This window comes from Bubalus bubalis, chromosome 9, assembly GCF_019923935.1.
Source record: "Bubalus bubalis isolate 160015118507 breed Murrah chromosome 9, NDDB_SH_1, whole genome shotgun sequence".
NCBI classification, from domain to species: domain Eukaryota; kingdom Metazoa; phylum Chordata; class Mammalia; order Artiodactyla; family Bovidae; genus Bubalus; species Bubalus bubalis.
In genome coordinates this window covers 94,010,352-94,026,773 of record NC_059165.1, presented here as the reverse complement: position 1 = coordinate 94,026,773, position 16,422 = coordinate 94,010,352, and the positions used below count along the sequence as shown (strand labels likewise).

General features: G+C 53.0%; 1 protein-coding gene across 1 annotated transcript in view; it reads right to left on the bottom strand.

The window, feature by feature from the left end:
- MYO1F (myosin IF) overlaps positions 1-15,552 on the bottom strand; it is a 37,040-nt gene extending 21,488 nt beyond the window's left edge. Inside the window, exons 1-10 of the mRNA XM_006046703.4 lie at positions 15,393-15,552; positions 5,181-5,318; positions 4,624-4,713; positions 4,444-4,538; positions 3,985-4,072; positions 3,774-3,863; positions 1,687-1,818; positions 1,386-1,520; positions 988-1,120; positions 565-761 (exon numbers count right to left, since the gene is read on the bottom strand). Of these exons, the coding sequence (XP_006046765.1) occupies positions 565-761; positions 988-1,120; positions 1,386-1,520; positions 1,687-1,818; positions 3,774-3,863; positions 3,985-4,072; positions 4,444-4,538; positions 4,624-4,713; positions 5,181-5,318; positions 15,393-15,395 (1,101 nt within the window). The 5' untranslated portion in view covers positions 15,396-15,552. The remainder of the gene's footprint in view (positions 1-564; positions 762-987; positions 1,121-1,385; positions 1,521-1,686; positions 1,819-3,773; positions 3,864-3,984; positions 4,073-4,443; positions 4,539-4,623; positions 4,714-5,180; positions 5,319-15,392) is intronic.
- Between the last annotated feature and the right edge of the window lie 870 nt (positions 15,553-16,422).

The following is a 16,422-nucleotide window of genomic DNA, read 5'->3' as shown; positions in this document are numbered from 1 at the left end:
CCTGGTCCATCACTTTGTCCTTCTGACAGCCGCCCTCGTGGCTCTCTCTAAGGCACCCACCCCTCTCCATTCCAGCAGCCCCCCTCTTGATCCAGGCCTGGCTATTTCCGATAGCCCCCCTCCTGCTTGGGCTCCAGGCAACAGCCAAAGTGAAAGTGAAAGTATTAGTCACTCAGTTGTGTCCAACTCTTTTGTGACCCCATAGACTGTAGCCCATCAGGCTCCTCTGTCCATGGGATTCTCTAGGCAAGAATACTGGAGTGCCTTGCCATTCCCTTCTCCAGGGGATCTTTTCTACCCAGGGATCGAACCCAAATCTCACTCCTTTGCAGGCAGGTTCTCTACTGTCTGAGCCACCAGGGAAGCCCACAGATTAGTTTTTAAGGAAGACCTTAAATCTCCTATCAAATCACCTCCTGCCCTATGTGGTACCTCCCAAAGCTGGGCATTAGCGAGGTCATGACACTCAAGACGCTCCCCTCCCCCTCTTGCTGGTCCAAGCCCTGGGCCTGGTGCTGCCCCAGAGCCCATCTTCCCCAACCCCTGTCCTCAGAGCCCACTTGCCTCCACGAGGAAGTCAAAGAGACGGGAGTAGAGCCCCTTGGCCAGAGCATCCCGCGTGTAGGCTGCCTGCTCCACATTCAGGGTCACGTCAATGGACTCGCTGCGTCCACCCCAGCGGCTGTCCATCTTGCGGCTGGTCAGTTTCTCCTGCAGCCGCCCGCTGTCAATGCCCAGGAGGTAGGCGGGGAAGGCCAGGACTGCCAGGTGGTGGGGTGGGGAGAAAGGGAGCAGCCGGTCGGGTTCTTGGGCCTCACACGGGGGCTCCCATCTCTCCCCATTTTTGCCCCGTGACATCGATCTTGTCCGCTTAGGTCCTCAGCTTCTGGGGGCCACAACTGGGAGGAAGCAGTTTACAAACACACACACATACACACACACACACACACATGCCTCCACCACACCCTCTGCAGCACCGACACTCACGGTCTGCGCTCTCCACCCGGGCATAATTCCCGTCTTCGCAGAAGCTGATGTTTCCCAAATGCAAGATGCCCGCCACGAGCTGCAGGACCAGCTCTTGGACGTTGGCTGGGATCCCGATGACTTGCATGGCGCTCTGTAGGCACATGGGGCACAGAGCCTGTGGTGCAAAGGCTGACCTCCAGCCGACCCGCGGGTTAGGCTTCAGTGGCCACAGCACACACATGTGGGGCGAGGGGAACGGTCAGGACACCTGGACCCCTCTCCTGGCTGTTTTTTTTTTTTTTTTTTTTTTTTTTTGCTGTGTGACCTTGGGCAAGTCCCTGTCCCTCTCTGGGCCTTGGTTTCCCAATTTGTAACACAAGAAGGTTTCCCGGGGCTGAAGTGGCAACGGTGCTCACCAGAGTCTCACTGAAGTCGCTCCGGTCATCGGTGCCGTCCACCTTGTAGGTGTCTGACTGGTTGAGGTAGTAATAGTAGTCGGGAGTCATGAGCCCTAGGTTCTGCCGCTGCTCCTGAGAGGCCCCTTCCAGCAGCTGGAGGGCAAGTGAAGCTCATTCCCATTGTGGTGGACAGGTGCAGCCCTCATAACCCCCGAGTCCTCGCCATCACGGGCTCCCAAACACCGACCCTCCTGCGGTATCCCCCCTGGGCTCCAGTGAGGCTCCCTCTGCCCCAGCCCCATGGCCACCTTCCTCACACCTGATAGTAGATGTGGAAATTCCTCTCGTTTTCATTCTGCATGACCACGCGGGATTTCTCCAGCAGGAAGTTGGAAATCTTGCCACCGTCCGGCTCCCCTCCCCGGCTGAACTGGATCTCAAAGTACTTGCCCTGAACCCAAGAAAGCCACATCGGTCCCTACCCAGAGCCCCAGGGCTGCAGGTGAGGAAGGACAGGGGATGGGTCTTATGAGCCTTCTTCCCCAAGTGACCTCAAGTAGCTCTTCTCTCCCCAACTTCCACTTACTGTTCTTCTCACCAGCTCCTTCCCTCCAGCCTTTGCTTAAAAATGGGTCCTGGGCCAGGAATACCTTTTCCTCGCTCCTTGATGATTCAAGCCCTAACCTGGGGCCTCTAGCCCTGTTGCCATTCCCTTCTCCAGGGAATCTTCCCAACCCAAGAATTGAACCCCGGTCTCCTGCATTGCGGGTGGATTCTTTACTGTCTGAGCCAAAACTATATAAAATAAGGGGCTTCCCAGGTAGCACCAGTGGTAAAGAATCTGCCTGCCAATGCAGGAGACATAAGTACCTTGGGTTCGACCTCTGGTCCGATCCAGGGGATTGGAAAGATCCCCTGGAGAAGGAAGTGGCAACCCACTCCAGTATTCTTGCTTGGGAAATCCCACAGACAGAGGAGCCTGGCAGGCTACAGTCCGTGGGGTTGCAAAAGAGTTGGACACCACTGAGCACAACAGCAGCAATAGAATAAAATAAAATAAAATAGAATTACATGTTCTTGCGGTTCATCCATGTTTTGCTGTATATTAGTAGTCTGAAAACACAGACTGTGTGAGTCTATTTATATGAAATTCTGAAACTATTAAAACTAATCTACGGTGCAAAAAAAAAAATTAGAGTGACTTCTTCTTGTGTAAGGTAGAAGTAGAGGTTGATTAGAAGGAGACAAGAGAAGACTTTCTGCAGAGATGGTGATATTCTGTGTACTGATAGGAGTGTTGGTTGCATGGGTGTCTACAATCGTCTAAATGAATAGTCCCCCTTAGATTTACATATTTTGCTGTATGCAAATTTAACTTTAAAAGAAATGAGAGAGAGCTGCAAATTTATATTGGACTCTGATTAACCATCTGCATGCTTAAATGTTTGAGGGAAAGGTATGATGTTTTAGCTTACAGTGCATAAAAAAAGTGGATCGATGCACATATGATTAAGCAAGAATAGTAAAATATTAATGGTAGAATCTAGGAGATGAGCATACAGGTGTTTACTGTGGTGTTTAGATTTTCCATGTATATGAAAATTTTAAAATGTTGGAGAAAATACTTCAAATATAATTATATTAAAATATATTTGAAAATAAAATATAATTAATATTATAGATAATAATATCCAGGGGAAAAATCTCATTAGTGTCAGAATTCATTAAGCCATTTCCATGTTCAAGCATTTACTGAAATTATTGAAGTCTATGAAAGTGAAAGTGTTAGTCACTCAGTTGTGTCCAGCTCTCTGCGACCCCACAGCCCACCAGGCTCCTCTGTCCATGGGATTCTCCAGGCAAGAATACTGGAGTGGGTTGCCATGCCCTCCTCCAGGGAATCTTCCCGATTCAGGGATCAAACTTGGATTTCCTGAAGTGCAGGGAGTTTCTTTACCGTCTGAGCCACCACACCATCCCATTCCAACAGAGGAGACCCACAAGGTTACACTGGTTGTTTTTTGTCCAAGCCATACATCCAAACAGTGACAGAAGATGATGACAAGCCCAAGTCCGTTTATCTATCCTGTCTTTCATTAGGCTCAGCATAGCACCTGACACAGAGAAGGACTCCAAGAAGCATTTGATGAAAGAAAGAACGAACGAGGGACCTGAAATGCAAGTAGGAACAGAATAGCCTAGTTGCAGCCAGGGGAGAAGTATTCAAGAATGGTACACGAACATGTCCTGGCCTCCATAGAGCTGCTGATGGGGGACTTTTTTTTCCAGAGGGATCATCAACAGGAAGCCAGTCTCCCATTGAGGAGCAGGTATTTCCTGTACTCTTGAGCATATAGATAAAGGAAAGAGACAGAGACAAACAGTGTAGAGGCCACAGAGACTCACAAAGCGACTGGAATTATTGTTGCGCACTGTCTTGGCATTGCCAAAGGCTTCCAGCAGTGGGTTTGATTGAAGGATGATATCTTTCACGTGCTGGGGAAAGAGGCAGGTGGGGGCGGGAAGAGGTCAGACTGAGGTGGGGTGTGGGAGTTTGGAGGTGAGGGGATGAAATTCCGTGTGAGGAGACCCAGCCCCTCTTCCTGTTTTGCCTTACCTGGACCTTCTCGCCTCCGCCCGACACCTTGGAGATGTAGCCCATGATATATTTGGCTGCCACTGTCTTCCCAGCTCCACTCTCTCCGCTGAGGAGGGGTGAGGGAAAGGATGATGAGTGACCAGAGGTGGAGGAAGTGCCCTTTCCAGCTGGGGCTCTGATCGTTCATTCATTGATGCCTACTGGGTGCCAAGCAATAGCCCAGGCTACTGGGGATACCATAGTGAACAAGATGGATCTAAATCTCCTGACACTTAGATGGACCAGGTGGGCAATAACAGAATGAATGCATAAAATACGTCATGGATCAGATGGTGAGCAGCTAAGTAGAGTGGGGCTGGGGGTGGAGAGGGACAGCAAGGCTCTGTTTGGATCCGGAATTCCAATTAAACCTCCCTGGGGTGGTGACGCTGTTTGAGGGGACCTTGGGGAGGAGGGTCTGGGGTTCCCACTCTGTACCTGATGATGACGCACTGGTTCTCACAGTCTATAAGCATGTTCCGGTACATATTGTCGGTGAGGGCATAGATGTGCGGGGGATTCTCATACTGGGCCTGGTGGGAGAGATGAGGGCTCAGCCTAGGTCTAAGGTCAGGGGGAGGCCTTGGGGCTGTGGCTCCCACCCGGCCCCCGCCTCACCGCGCCCTGGTAGAGGTCGATCTCGCGGTCTGTGAAGTAGGGCATCTGCTTGAAGGGGTTTACGGAGATGAGCACGGAGCCAATGTAGGTCTGGGGTGGAGGTGGTTAAGGGCCATGCAGCGTCCTGGCAAGCTGTGTCCCTCAAGGGGCCCTGTCCCCTCCTCCTGCTCCCTTGGGGCCTCCTAGAGCCCCATGGCTTGGAGGAAGAGATGGAGATACTCCAAGTGTCTTAGGAAAAAACTGAGCTGGATCCAGATTGAGGGGAACAGAGGGTGCTATGCCTGAGTCACCTCCGAGCAGAGGGAGCAGTGACAGCCACGGCCACCCCCAGCTGGAGCCCCACTGTTACTCCGCTGTCCCCTGTGTCCTAACGCCCCCTGCTCTTGCTGCCCATCCCCACTCTGTTCCTGTGCTCAGGTATACGTGTCCCTTCCGTGTTACAGCCTCTCTTTCATCCTCCCCTGCCCTCATACACCCACCATCCCTCCATCCGCTGGTCAGTCGTCCTCCTGTCCCTGAGTCCTGCATCTCCCCACCCCGCCCACGGCCCAGGGTACAAAGATGTAGTCGTCCATGAAGCGCTTGCGGAGGTTGCCCACGATGCCATCCTCAGTGATCTGGGGTAGAAGCACCATGTCGTCCACGCCGCTCTGCTTCACATTGTGGCTCTGCCAGTGGAAGCGCTCCTTGCTGCCCTGGGGGTGGGGGCGGTGGGGTGATGGTGAGCCCCTGCAGGGGGCGTGGTGGGGGCTGGTGCCTCAGCACTCCTCCTCTTCCCACCTGGCTCACCTACATCATCAGCTTCTGATGCTGTCCCCTTGCCTACCTGCCACCTCCCTCCCTCCTTCCCCATCTCTGTGACGACAGGAGAGGGAGACAAGGTCTACTCCCCAAAGAGGAGGACAGACAGAATGACAGCTTGGATGTGTCCCTCAGCCCTCTTTCTTTTTGGTACCGGCATCCCTCCACTTTGTATCCCGTTGCCATGGAGCAGAGGGTGATGCCTGGTCCAGTGAGGCAGAGTGTGCTTGGGGATCTGGCGACTGTGGGAGGGGAGGAGGGGATCAGGGAAGGCTTGATGGGGGAGCTCACCCACCCTCTCTCTCACATCCCAAGCCCATCTCTCCCTCCCTTGGCAACAGGCTGAGTTCCTGATTTCTCCCTGGCATTTGACCCAAGACGCTTGCTCCTTGAAAGAAAAGCTATGACAAACAGTGTATTAAAAAGCAGAGACATCGCTCTGCTGGCAAAGTTCCATATAGTCAAAGCTATGGTTTTTCCAATAGTCATGTATGGATGTGAGAGTTGGACCATAAAGCAGGGTGAGTCCTGATGATGCTTTCAAACTGTGGTGCTGGAGAAGACTCTTGAGAATCCTTTGGACAGCAAGGAGATCAAACTAGTCAATCCTAAAGGATATCAACCCTGAATATTCATTGGAAGGACTGGTGCTGAAGCTGAAGCTTCAACACTTCGGCCGCCTGATGTGAAGAGCTGACTCATTGGGAAAGACTCTGATCTAAGAAAGATTGAAAGCAAAAGGAGAAGGGGGCAGCAGAAGCTGAGATGGTTGGATGGCATCACCAACTCAACAGATATGAGTTTGAACAAACTGGGGATAGTGAAGGACAGGGAAGCCTGGCGAGCTGCAGTCCATGGGGTCACAAAGAAATTGGACACGACTGAGTGACTGAACAACAACAACGTTTTCACCTCAAGATGACCTTCTTCTCCCCCCACTTGCTTCCTCCTACCTTGGGGTCCTCCTGGCCCATCCCCCTGAGATTCTCTCAGTCACCATGTCTCAGTGCTCTGCTATGACCTTGGTCCTCAGCTCCCCCAGCCTTCCCACCACTTCTCCCGTGGTCTCCATCCTTAGAGAGCCAGTTCTGGCACATTCCAAGCTCCCACTTTCCCTTTTAATTCTCTCCCTCAGCTTTTCATCAGCCGACACCTTCCGTAGGCCCCAAGGAGGAGACTCAGACACAGGTTCCCCATTTAAACTCCTCCTCCAGGAAGCCTGCCAGGAATGCTCTCTCCTTTCAGCCCAGCTGAGCTCATCCGGCACCTTAAACACTTCAGCACACTGGCTCTCGCAGGCCCTCTCTGCCCCCGTTCAATACACCCTGCCACGGAGGGATTGGCGCACAGAGCGGTGGTGACCTGGAGCTCTCCTGGCTGGTAACTCATGCTCGGACAAGGTGTCCCTCCTGCAGGAATCCCCACACCCGCCCCAGACCTGGAGCTCCTGGAGAACAGGGATTTGGACTGAGTCCTTTCTCAGCCCCCACAGGGAGGGCCTGGCAAGGGACAAGGGCAAAGAAAGAAACCCAGCTTCAGAGGAAGCCCCCAAGAGCAAAAATGCATATGTGATAAGACCCTTCAGTCATGTCCGACTCTTTGCAACTCTATGGACTGTAGCTCACCAGGTCCTGTGTCCATGGGATTCTCCAGACAAGAATATTGGAGTGGGTTCCCATGCCCTCCTCTAGGGGATCTTACCGACCCAGGGATCGAACCCACAGTCCTTATGTCCCCTGTATTGGCAGGCAGGTTCTTTAACACTAGCACCACTTGGGAAGCTCAAGAGCAAAGATATTGGGAACCAAAGTCAGGTCTTCAAAGATGACCAGGACTTGCCAGGGGAATGGAGATGGTGTGCTGGGCCCATCTGGGAGGAGATTCAGGCAGAGATCAAGTGGGAGGGTCAGCGTGGGCAATTCCAGGGCAGAGATAGATGAGAAGCCAGTCTCCACCCAGTGCTCCCCAGGGGGCATTGGGGAGCCATAGAAGGTTCCTGAGCAGGGGAGGTGCTAGCTCAGATTCTGGTCATGCTGACAGTCCCTGAGGTTGGGGGAGGGGTGGGATTCATGGAAGAATATCCAGAGACATGAAATGAGCCTAGTTTTGGGTGTGGGGTAGATCTGCGTTCTGATCCTGGCTGTGTGACCTAACATTGCTCTGAGCCTCAGTGACTTCATCTGTAAAATGAGAGAAGCAGCCTTACTTCCCAGGGTTGATAAGAGAGATTAACTGCTCTGGGGGAACAAAGTGGGGAAGGGGGAGGGTTCCCGGAAGAGGGACACTTGATGGAATTAACATTCACCAAACATCTATGACATGCCCGATGCTGGAGGCAGGTGTTGCCAATTTTTTTAAAAACTTATTTTGCATTGGGGTATAGCTGATTAACAAACAATGTTGAGATAGTTTCAGGTGAACAGAGAAGGGACTCAGCCATGCAAGGTGTCACCCATATTATCGGCAATCGTCATAGCTCAGTGTGGTAAAGTCTGGGAAGGAGATTGGGGCCTGAGAGGGATTTGACCCTTGACTAAGGATGCAGCTAACCTGGTTCCAAGGATGTGGGATTCAAATCTGGGGTCATCTGACAGCGAAGGCCAGGTTTTTGCATCTACAGTCGTGAGTGGCTGGGCGCCAGGGGGCTTTGGGGATGGTATGTGAAAGCTGAGAAGGGTTTTGATCAAGTACAGGGAGAAAAGGTTCACCAGACAGAGTGAACTGCCAGGGCAAATGCAGAGGTGTGACTGAAGCAGAAGAGGGAGTGTCTTGGGGAGGGTAGCAGGGAGGAAGGGGCAGGGCTGGAACCCCTGAGACTGCTTCTAGCCTGATTATTGAGAGTGAGATTTTCTTTCTTTTTTAAAAAAGAACACTCTTTCATTATTCTTACTGTTATTTAATTTATTTATTGGCTGTGCCATGCAGATTTGCGACCTTGGTTCCCTGACTAGGGATTTAACCCATGCCCCCTGCATTGAAAGTGCAGTCTTAACAATTGGACCGCCAGGCAAGTCCCAAGTGTGAATTTTTCCAATGGCAATTATGACCCCATCTCTCTGTCGGCGGCTTCCCATCACTGCTATCCCCATGCAGCCACTCCACAGAGATTTCTTGAGCACCTAGTCTGTGCCAGTAATCTAGGACTTCAGGAAGAACTCAGTTCCTCACTACCTTGCCTCTAAGTCTTTGCAGATGTTGAGCCCTCTGCCCAGAACGTCCTTCCTGCCTGGTTAATAATGCCAATCTAGGGACTTTCCTACCAGTCCAGTGGTTAATAACCCACCAACCAATGTGGGGGACACAGGTTCAATCCCTGGTCTGGGAAGATCCCACATGCTGTGGAGCAACTCAGCCTATGCGCCACAACTCCTGAGTCTGCTTGCTGCAGCTACCGAAGCCTGTGTGCCTAGAGCCTGTGCTCTGCAACAAGAGAAGCCACCACAATGAGAAGGCCTTGTACCTCAACTCGTGAGGAGCCCCTGCTCGTGGCAACTACAGAAAGGGTACATGCAACAGCAAAGACTCAGTGCAGCCAAAAAAAAAAAAAGCTAATCTTTGCCTTAAGACATGGCTCAGGTGACACCTCCGAGAAGACCTCCCTGATTCCAGGCCAGGTCAAGTGCTCCCTCTATATCTGCCAACTCTCTGGGCATCCCTCTCCATAACCCCATCCCCGATCTGGATGTTCTGAGTGCTATCTGGGGGTATACTGCTCCTGGGGGTGCTTTAAGAATTGTGGGAGGACTTCCCTGGTTGTCCAGTGGTTAAGAATCCGCTTGCCAATGCAGGGGACACAGGTTTGATCTCTGATCTGGGAACTAAGATCCCACTTGGTGGTGGGGCAACTAAGCTTGCTCTACAGCTAGTAAAGTCTGCACACCCGAGAGCTCACGCTCTGCAACAAGAGAAGCTGCCACAATGGGAAGCCTGTGCACCTCAGCCAAGATTAGCCCCTGCTCACTGCAACTGGAGAAAGCCCGCAAGCAACAACACCCAGCGCAGCCATAAAGAGGTAAATTAACTAATGTAAGAAAAAGAAAGAAGCATCCAGTGTTTAGAAGCTTACGTTGCTCGTGAGGTTAATGTGTGTGTCCTACTTGGGGTGCGGCTGTCTCGTGGGCTGAGACACACCTGTGTTGAGGTGTGAGCACCCGGCCACTCCAGTGAGAGTTCTTGGGCCACTGGCCTGAGCACTTTCATCTTTTCGTGCACATTTTATTCTAAATGACTCTCTCCCGGCCTTGCGGGGGACCACATTCAATGTTTCTGAAAGATGGAAGTTAGTGTGTTTTGCTGCATGTGAATTTCATTTCAGTGTTTCAAGGGGGCCTGCTAAGATGTTTGGTACAAGGGGGTGTAATGGGCTTCCCAGGTGGCTCAGTGGTAAAGAATCCGCCTGCCGATACAGGAGACGTGGGTTCTCTCCCTGGGTTGGGAAGATCCCCTGGAGAAAGAGATGGCAACTCACTCCAGTATTCTTGCCTGGAAAACCCCCTCAACAGAGGAGCCTGGCGGGCTACAGTCCATGGGGTCACAAAGAGACGGACAAGACAGCCACTGAGCAACACCAACTGGGTGTGATGCTTTGAGAGCCCTGGGATACAGCAGGAAGGGCAGGTGGGGGAGGACAAGGTTTTGGAAACAGCAGCGTGGAGGGGTTAGCAAGCATGCCCACGGCAGAGGCTGAGTTTGGAGACAGCCAGGACCTGGGGTGGCCGGTTTGGAGAAGCAGGGAGCTGTCGACTGGACCCCCAGATGCTAAAGAACTTTACGCTCACTGGAGGCTCAGAGGGTCCCCCATGGATACTTCAGGGTCAGGACTCAACTTGGGAGGTCAGGAGCTATAGACAGGGAGAGGACTGCTTTTGGACAGTCTGGCCAAGAAGGGGAAGAGGGAAATAGGCTTTGTGGGGAAGAGGGGTCAGGGGAGTGTATTTTCTGTTTTTAAAATAAGGAGACCAGCTGGTGCGTTGGTGAGAAGAGCCGATGAAATTTTAAATACAGGAGATGAAGTGGTGTCATTCAGGGACCTGCTGGGGCTGTCCTTTCCCTGAGTCGGGGTGGGGAGGTTGGGTGGGCGAACTGGAAGTGGATTCTCTCTCTGAAGACCTCAAAGGGTGGGGCGTGGGTGGTAACTATGGTAACCGGGAACAACAATAGGTAACAAAAGTTCATGCCCCACTGGCACTTATTTTGTGCCAGACTCTGGTCTAAGCTTTTTCCATGAATTATCTCATCGCATCCTCTGGGCACGCGCCTGGGTCATTGCTCTGATTAGATCCATTTTGCGAAAGAGAAAACTATGGCCCAGAGAGAGAGGTTAGGTGTCCTCCCTAAGGTCACACAGCAGAAAGGGAAGCCTGGTCTGGGACGGGAATGGCCAGGGTTGGTGCTATAGGTCAGATGAGGATGGGGAGGAGACACACATTGTCCTGTCCAGGGTTTCCTCTTTGGGGTCATCCTGATCTCCATGCTCTTGGGACCCCCTCGGGCTCAGCTGAGACTCCAGGCCACTTCCTTTCTCTGAGGTCAGAGGCCCTGAGGCTGGCTGTGTCTGGCTGGCTCTCCTGGCCCCGAGAACTTGGTTCCTCTTCCTGTCCTTCCCTTCTTTCCCCACCCAGTGGAATGAGCCTCTGCCTCTAGCAGTCCCTCTTTCTGTGTCCAGACCCAGGAAGCCGGGACTCCCGGATCCAGCGAAGTTCTACGTGATCACACAAAAAAACCCATGGGTTGTTTGTGGTGGAGAGAGAGGTTTTGCTCAAGAGGGTATAGTGTGAGGAGAGTCGAGAATTTTGGCAAGGGATGAACTGGGTGTGAGGCCTGGCTTGACACTTGGCTATGGGACCCTAGGGAGGCCACTTCACTTCTCCAAGCCTCAGTTGCCCCATCTGTAGAACGGGTGCCATAATAAATCTCCTCCGTGGGCTTGCTGGGGAAAATAAACAAGCCGGTGCTGAGAAAAGACCCACTGGGTTGCCTCAGGAAACGGCAGCCAGTGTCCCCAAGAGCATTTAGTGAAAGTGGTCAGCGTTTGATAATATAGAGGAACTGGTCAACGTACACTTGTTGAATAAATAAATGAATGAAGTATCATTGCGATAAGACTGCCTCCTATCCTGTGTCATTGGTATCCATCTCTCTGTGTCCCCCAAGTCTCCGAGGGTCAAGTTGAAGCTGTTTGTTCCTCCCTTGGGGGTGAGGGTGTAACAGAGAGCTTGTGGTCACAGTTGACCACAAGTCAGATATGACTCAAGAGGCTGGAGTTCTTGTGAAAGATAGTCAGGGGCGCGAGGTGACTGGGACAGAAGAAGAGAACATAGTCTCTAACTTCAGCTCTTCAGAGAGGCTTCCCCCCTCCACCAACTTACAGTAGAGGCATGGGGTTGCAGCTTCCCTGGTGCCAAAGAAGGGAGAACCAAGGGCTGGGGCAATGGAGCCCTGTAGTGAAAACACTTTCTGAACTCCTACTGTGCATGGAGGTCTGTGGGGACCAGGCCTAGACTCTGCTCTTGAGTAGCTCAGAAGTGAGTTGTCCAGGGGAGACAGTGATCCCAATCAGACTGCATGAAGAAGAACTGAGGCAATCAGAGAGGGCTTCCTGTAGGAGGCTGAGGCAATCAGAGCAGGCTTCCTGTAGGAGATAGACCTTGAAACATGAATGTTTCAGAATGTTGTCAGTGGTGGCAGCTGGAGCGATGGGCCAGAAGGCCTTGGGTGTGTGTGGCACACCAGCATTCTAGTTGCTTGAATTAGATCTAGACTATAGGAGTCAGCCCACACCCCCAGGTAGCTTCTCAGCTGGAAGGAGGAGGAAGAGGTTGTCGATCAAGGTGGCTGTTCCAAGTGTGACCTTGGGGATCACTGGTTGAAATCCTCTACTATCTTGGGTTGTCCGGCCGCCAGCTGAACCTCCCTGCCTCTGTTTTCTCATTGGGCAAATGGGAACATTGAGGACTATGGGCCTCATGGGCAGCTGTGCAGATTCAACGAGGCGAAGCTTGTCAAGAGGAAACACTAGCCTCTCTCCCCATCGCCAGTGGCAGCAGCAGCCTTAGGCTGGCCAATCCCACAGGCTCCGGACACAGGGCCAGGAGGAAGGGCTGGAGGAGCGAGCTTTTGCAATCTGCACCAACTGCTCTGGCCTCCCTGCTCCTGGGTGGTGATGAGCAGAGCCCCAGACTGGAGAGAACAACGAAACAGCCACTTCCTTCCTCGCCGGGGTCCTGCGTGCTGTGGTTGCCAGCCGGTGGTGAGGTGAAGCTGCTGTGGCAGTGGCTGCTGGAGCCGCCCTCAGCCCTTGGCCCCACCCTGGCCCCCTGATGTGCCCTTGGAGCCTGGGTCTTGCTCTGTGGGGCTCTGGGGACACACCCTGTGTCTCCACCCCACGCAAACAACATTCTCACCTCCAACGGCTCTCAGGTCTCCCCCTCCCTTGGGAGGGGTGTCTCAGGCTCTTTGGCCCTAACCAGAGGCCATTCTCCAACATCTGGGGATCCTTGTCCTTCTAGAATCCTTTTCCTTCACCCTCTCTTGGCCTCCAGCCTTTTCTGTCCATCCCTGTGACTGCTGCCCCTGGATCAAGCAGCCACATTACTGGCCTCCCAGCTTCATATCTGTACTTTCAAAACAACCACCATTACCCTCATGTCACCACCATTATCAACTGAGGACAACAAATTGCTGCCTTTACCTGCCCCTGAGCCGAAGTCAAACAGAAACTGCTGATAACCTTAATGCCAGCTAATATAAAACAGAAGTACGAAAGATTCCACCACCCATTTCCTTACTATCACTCATCACCATCAGCACGCATTACCACCGGCACCAACAACCCATAATAACCAATCACCATGGACAGTAACAACCATGATCACAATAGTAGCCATCAACAAACACAGGTAACCTACCACCACTGAAACAGTCGTGGTTGTCTAGTCACTAAATCGTAACTAGTAGTCACAGACTCTTCTGTGACCCCGTGGACTGTAGCCTGCTGGGCTCCTCTGTAAATGGGATTTTCCAGGCAAGAATACTGGAGTGGGCTGCTATTTCCTTCTCTAGGGGATCTCCCAGACCCAGGGATCGAATGCAGTGTTCTGTGTTGGCAGACAGATTCTTTACCACTGAGCCACCTAGGAAGTTCAGCCTTCAATCGTACCCCTTTCCAAACCAACAGTGCATCCCCACCAGTCCCAAGACAGTCACCCAAATCATCAGTGAATGACCAACAGCAAACGAGCATCACCGTTACCACCCAACTTCAAATGATGACCAGCTGCCATTATTCTAGAGATCAACCCTCCAGAGGAAAACCAGCAACCACCAGCCACCAATATTGAACACTAGCTGGCACCAAAAGCAGCCATCACTGCCACCACCACACCACCAACATGGGACAACGGACAGCAATGACCACCATCATGAACAATGACATCAACAGCCCAATTCTTCTACAGGAGCCAAGAATGAAGCCACATCCATCCATCACCATGGCTAACTCCCACCGTGAATATGGCCGCTGCGGTGTATGGAGCACATTATGTGCTCTGTGAAGCACTTGACGAACATCATTTCACTGAATCTTTCAACACCTCTTTCTGGCGTCCAGCATTCCTCCAGAAAGATGTCAGCACCTCTAGACAGAGGTATTAACCTCATGGATAAATTCCACTCTTTTTTTTTTTTTAATTCATGATCCTCTTGGGTGAGTTTCTCCCTTCCCAGACCCAGTTGGCCAAGCAAATCATTGACTCAGCATTTCACATGGTTTCCTTGGGAGGGGTTGCTTTTCTCTGAAGTATCAAATTATTTCCTGTGCTTCTTTGATCAAGGAGTCTTCCTGGCCTGGCTCCGTCTTGGAAGGGCTTCCGTCTCAAGCCCAGAGCTCTAGTCGATGGTTTGCTTGCCGGTTAACCAGAGGGGTCCATGGCCCGTGGTGCCCCATTTATCACTGGCTTTCTGAAATAGGGTGATCTCGCAACCCCTGCCTCCACATTGCGGCAACTGCCAGCAACTCTGCAGTTGTCTCTTTTAGCTCTGTGACTGACCCCAGCCACACGCCCTCATGGACAGGTTGACAAAAAATGAAAGCTGAAGTGGCTTGCAGAGCCATGGAACTTTGGCTGCGGGGGACGGAGGTGTGACATTTATAGCCAGCCAAGTCTCCTCTTCATGTGTGTGACATGATGCTACTGGATCTAGACCGAGGACCATGACCATCTCCACAGCCTTATCACCACAGTCATCATCAGAGCTCAGTCTCAGCAGGTGGTGAGGCTTTTGGGTGCAGTGTTTTTTCCCTGCCGCCCTCCAGCAGAAGGAACCCGTGGTGGTGTGGAAGGTTTCATCTCACCCATTCCTGCTTCTGTGATGACTACCGCCAAACCACCCTGTCGCCCACACTGGGATGCCGGCATGCCACCGTCATGGCAACCTACCACCCATTTGACCCAGCTTTCTCTCCCAACTCTGGTGGACTCACAGAGGCTGGATCCCAAGACCCTCTGAAGGTTCCAATGGAGAGGAGCCCCCAGACACCTTCCACATCCTGAGAGACTTCCAAATATGACATGTGTGGGAACTGAGACCCGCAGAGGGGGAAGTGACTGGCCCAAGGCCACACGGAGATGAGGCACCAAACTCGACTAGGAACTGGGTTCCCCATGCCCCAGGAAAGGGGTTTGTCCCTGCACCTGCAGGCACTGTGTGAGCCTTCAAAACCACCTTCTGTCCTCCGGTTACTGCTCCATCCTTGGTGCCCCATCCCCACCCTGGCATCTTGTCCACCATCCAATGGGAGCTTGGTGCCCGGTGTGGGATGCTTGGAGCACCTGAGCTGTACTGCAGAATCCCAAAGGGTCTGCTGTGCCCATTCCCATGGTCCCACTTTCTGGTGGTGGCCTCTAGGCACTTCCATCTGACTGGTGCCCCCGACTGCTGCACTTCAGGGCCCACCCTGAATGACTTACCATGGTGGGGGCTGGTGTCTGGGTCCCTGGGGAGGTGCCTGGAGGGGTCGTGGGAGGGGTGCAGGCTCAGGAAGCTCCTGGGGGCGGCTCGGGCATGGCCCTGCTCCTGCTCCTCCGGCAGACTCCCGGCCCTAGTTCCTCTTACAACAGCCCCCTTCTCACTTCCTTTGGCGGGAGGGGCCCGCGGCTACCGGGGAGGGAAGCTGAGCCTGGGGGCGGGGAGAGCGCCCAGACGGGCCCGAGGGAGCTGCTGGTCTGGAGCCCAGAGGCCGAAGGGAGAGGTTAAGGATGGAAGGCAGCAGCTGCCAGACCCCAGGAAACCGCGTCTCCAACTCCCTCGCGCCCCCCGCCCCGCCCCGTCCCCCGCGGGACGTGGCTGCAGCAGGAGGGACAAGGATCCGCTGGCTGCGGACTGATTGCTCTGTCCTGGGCTGCTTAGGAGTCTTCCAGACCCACTTGAGATGTGTATCTGCTCTGGGCATCCCTGGGCAAACTTTCACTTCCGGAGCCGCTTCCGCTGGTTCTTCTTCCAGGAGGGACCTTGGGAATCAGGTGCGTTTCTGCCAGGGAGAGAGCAGTGGGAGTGGAGGATCCCGAGAGGCAGGGGCATTTGGAAGGTCCCAGACTTTGAATGTTACGTCTAGAATTAATGACTGCACCAGCCGCCCCAGCTCTCTTCATTTTCTCATCCTAAAACGGCGGCGGTGGGGCTGGGGATCCTGCCGGGGGCGCCTGGCTCGCACATCAGTATTAGTCGCTCAGTCGTGTCTGACTCTTTGTGACCCCATGGACTGTAGCCCGCCAGGCCTCTCTGTCCATGGGATTTCCCAGGCAAGAACACTGGAGTGTGTTGCCATGCCCTCCTCCAGGGGATCTTCCCAACGCAGGGATCGAACCCGGGTCTTCAGCATTGCCGTCAGATTCTTGACCTTCTGAGCCACCAAGGAAGCACATGACATCCATCAAATGTTGGCCCATCTCCTGATGTTTGGGAGACCAGTAGGCCGTGTGCTGGTCTCCTCCTGACGTT